The 1,391-nt window shown below is 51.6% G+C and overlaps 1 protein-coding gene across 1 annotated transcript; it reads left to right on the top strand.

Moving 5' to 3' along the window:
- Positions 1-238: 238 nt before the first annotated feature.
- On the top strand, positions 239-1,177 carry Z517_07758 (uncharacterized protein; the record flags this gene model as incomplete). Its single annotated transcript, XM_013426279.1, has 1 exon — positions 239-1,177. The coding sequence occupies one exon, from the start codon at positions 239-241 to the stop codon at positions 1,175-1,177; it is 939 nt and encodes a 312-aa protein (XP_013281733.1).
- Positions 1,178-1,391: the final 214 nt, after the last annotated feature.

Genomic DNA, 1,391 nt, shown 5'->3' with positions numbered 1-1,391 from the left:
GCCGCGTGCGATATGGCTTCGCTAATCCGATGCAGCAGATTCACATCGATCTGGTGCAAGAGAGAGGCTGAAATTCTAGAATTGGCACAATTCGACGACCACCATTGAAAATCATGATAAGTCTACAGTTTCCCGACTTCCTCCTTTCTCTACATGAATCCAAATCTAAGAGTAACTGCTTTGTGCACCACCAAAAACCACTCCAAAGACCAGACTTGTATGTCCTCCGGTAATCGACATGTCCAAGAATGGGCATCCGACGGTTTATCTATTTGTTAACAAGGACAGAGCTTCTGTGTCTCTGTCCAGATGCCATGGCAAAGACGCCTCGGCTATCCTAAGCCATGTACAATCGTGCCGCAACCAGAAGAACAAACAGCTGCACATGTTCAGAGTCGAAGACACCACTGAGCTCACCTCAGGACCTCCATCCCCTCGAAAGCAATCCATGAGCCACAAACATCGTTCGCCGAGATCAACCCCACCTTTGCGAAGTGAGACACCATCAAAACCCAAGACCCGTGTATCATCGGTAGGGCCCGAGTTTACCCTTGGGCCAGGGAGCCCATTTCCGTCGGCCAACTCTCCGGGGAAGTCGCCTGAAGTCGAAGAACTGTTACAGTATTTCAACTCTCTTTGTCTTGACCCCGAGCCACGCTCACCGGGCCAATCACAAGGCCGAGATCTCTTCCATCAGCTTGTCTCCTGTGAAGATTTCTCGAGCTTCTCGACACGGACAGTCGGTGGAATCCACGGATTTGCCATGCTTGCTTGTACAGCTGCTAGGATGGGGGCCGATATACCCACTCGACGCGAGGAATTTGAAATCAAGGCGACCAAGTATATGCAACCGTCCCTCCAAAGACTCCGGGAGCAGCTCGGCGACCCAGCTCTGAGAACGTTGACGGACCGACAAATTCTGCAGGAAATGCTGCTCCACTGTGTGACAAATTGGTATCTTCAGGACTTTACGGCTGCACAAACGCATCTCAAGGCCATCAATTGTTTTACCGGCTGTCTCGATGTCTCCGACAGTTCAGACCGCAAATTGATGGATCTCATCAATCGGTGCCGTCTCTTTATCGCGAACAGCATACGCGCTGAGCAAACCTCACGTCTCAATTTGGGTCAGAGGACAGAGTCCTTTGCCGCGCGTGGTTTATGCCGGGTGGTCTAGGAACGTGAAAGCCCCCATCTGTGGATGCACCGCGAGAAACGACCCGTGGAAGACGAATCCGAGCCTCTACACTGGCGCAATTCTAATCAGAGCTGGACCGCACGTGACCGGCACCAGGACGTTCCCTGGTGGAGTTCGGGAGTTATATTAACTGACTTTGCTAATGGAAATGCAAAGCCGCCAATCAATATTTTCTCGTGCTTGGACCGGCGAT

Source organism: Fonsecaea pedrosoi (assembly GCF_000835455.1).
Source record: "Fonsecaea pedrosoi CBS 271.37 unplaced genomic scaffold supercont1.5, whole genome shotgun sequence".
Taxonomy (NCBI): Eukaryota; Fungi; Ascomycota; class Eurotiomycetes; order Chaetothyriales; family Herpotrichiellaceae; genus Fonsecaea; species Fonsecaea pedrosoi.
This window is presented reverse-complemented; position numbering and strand designations above follow the sequence as displayed.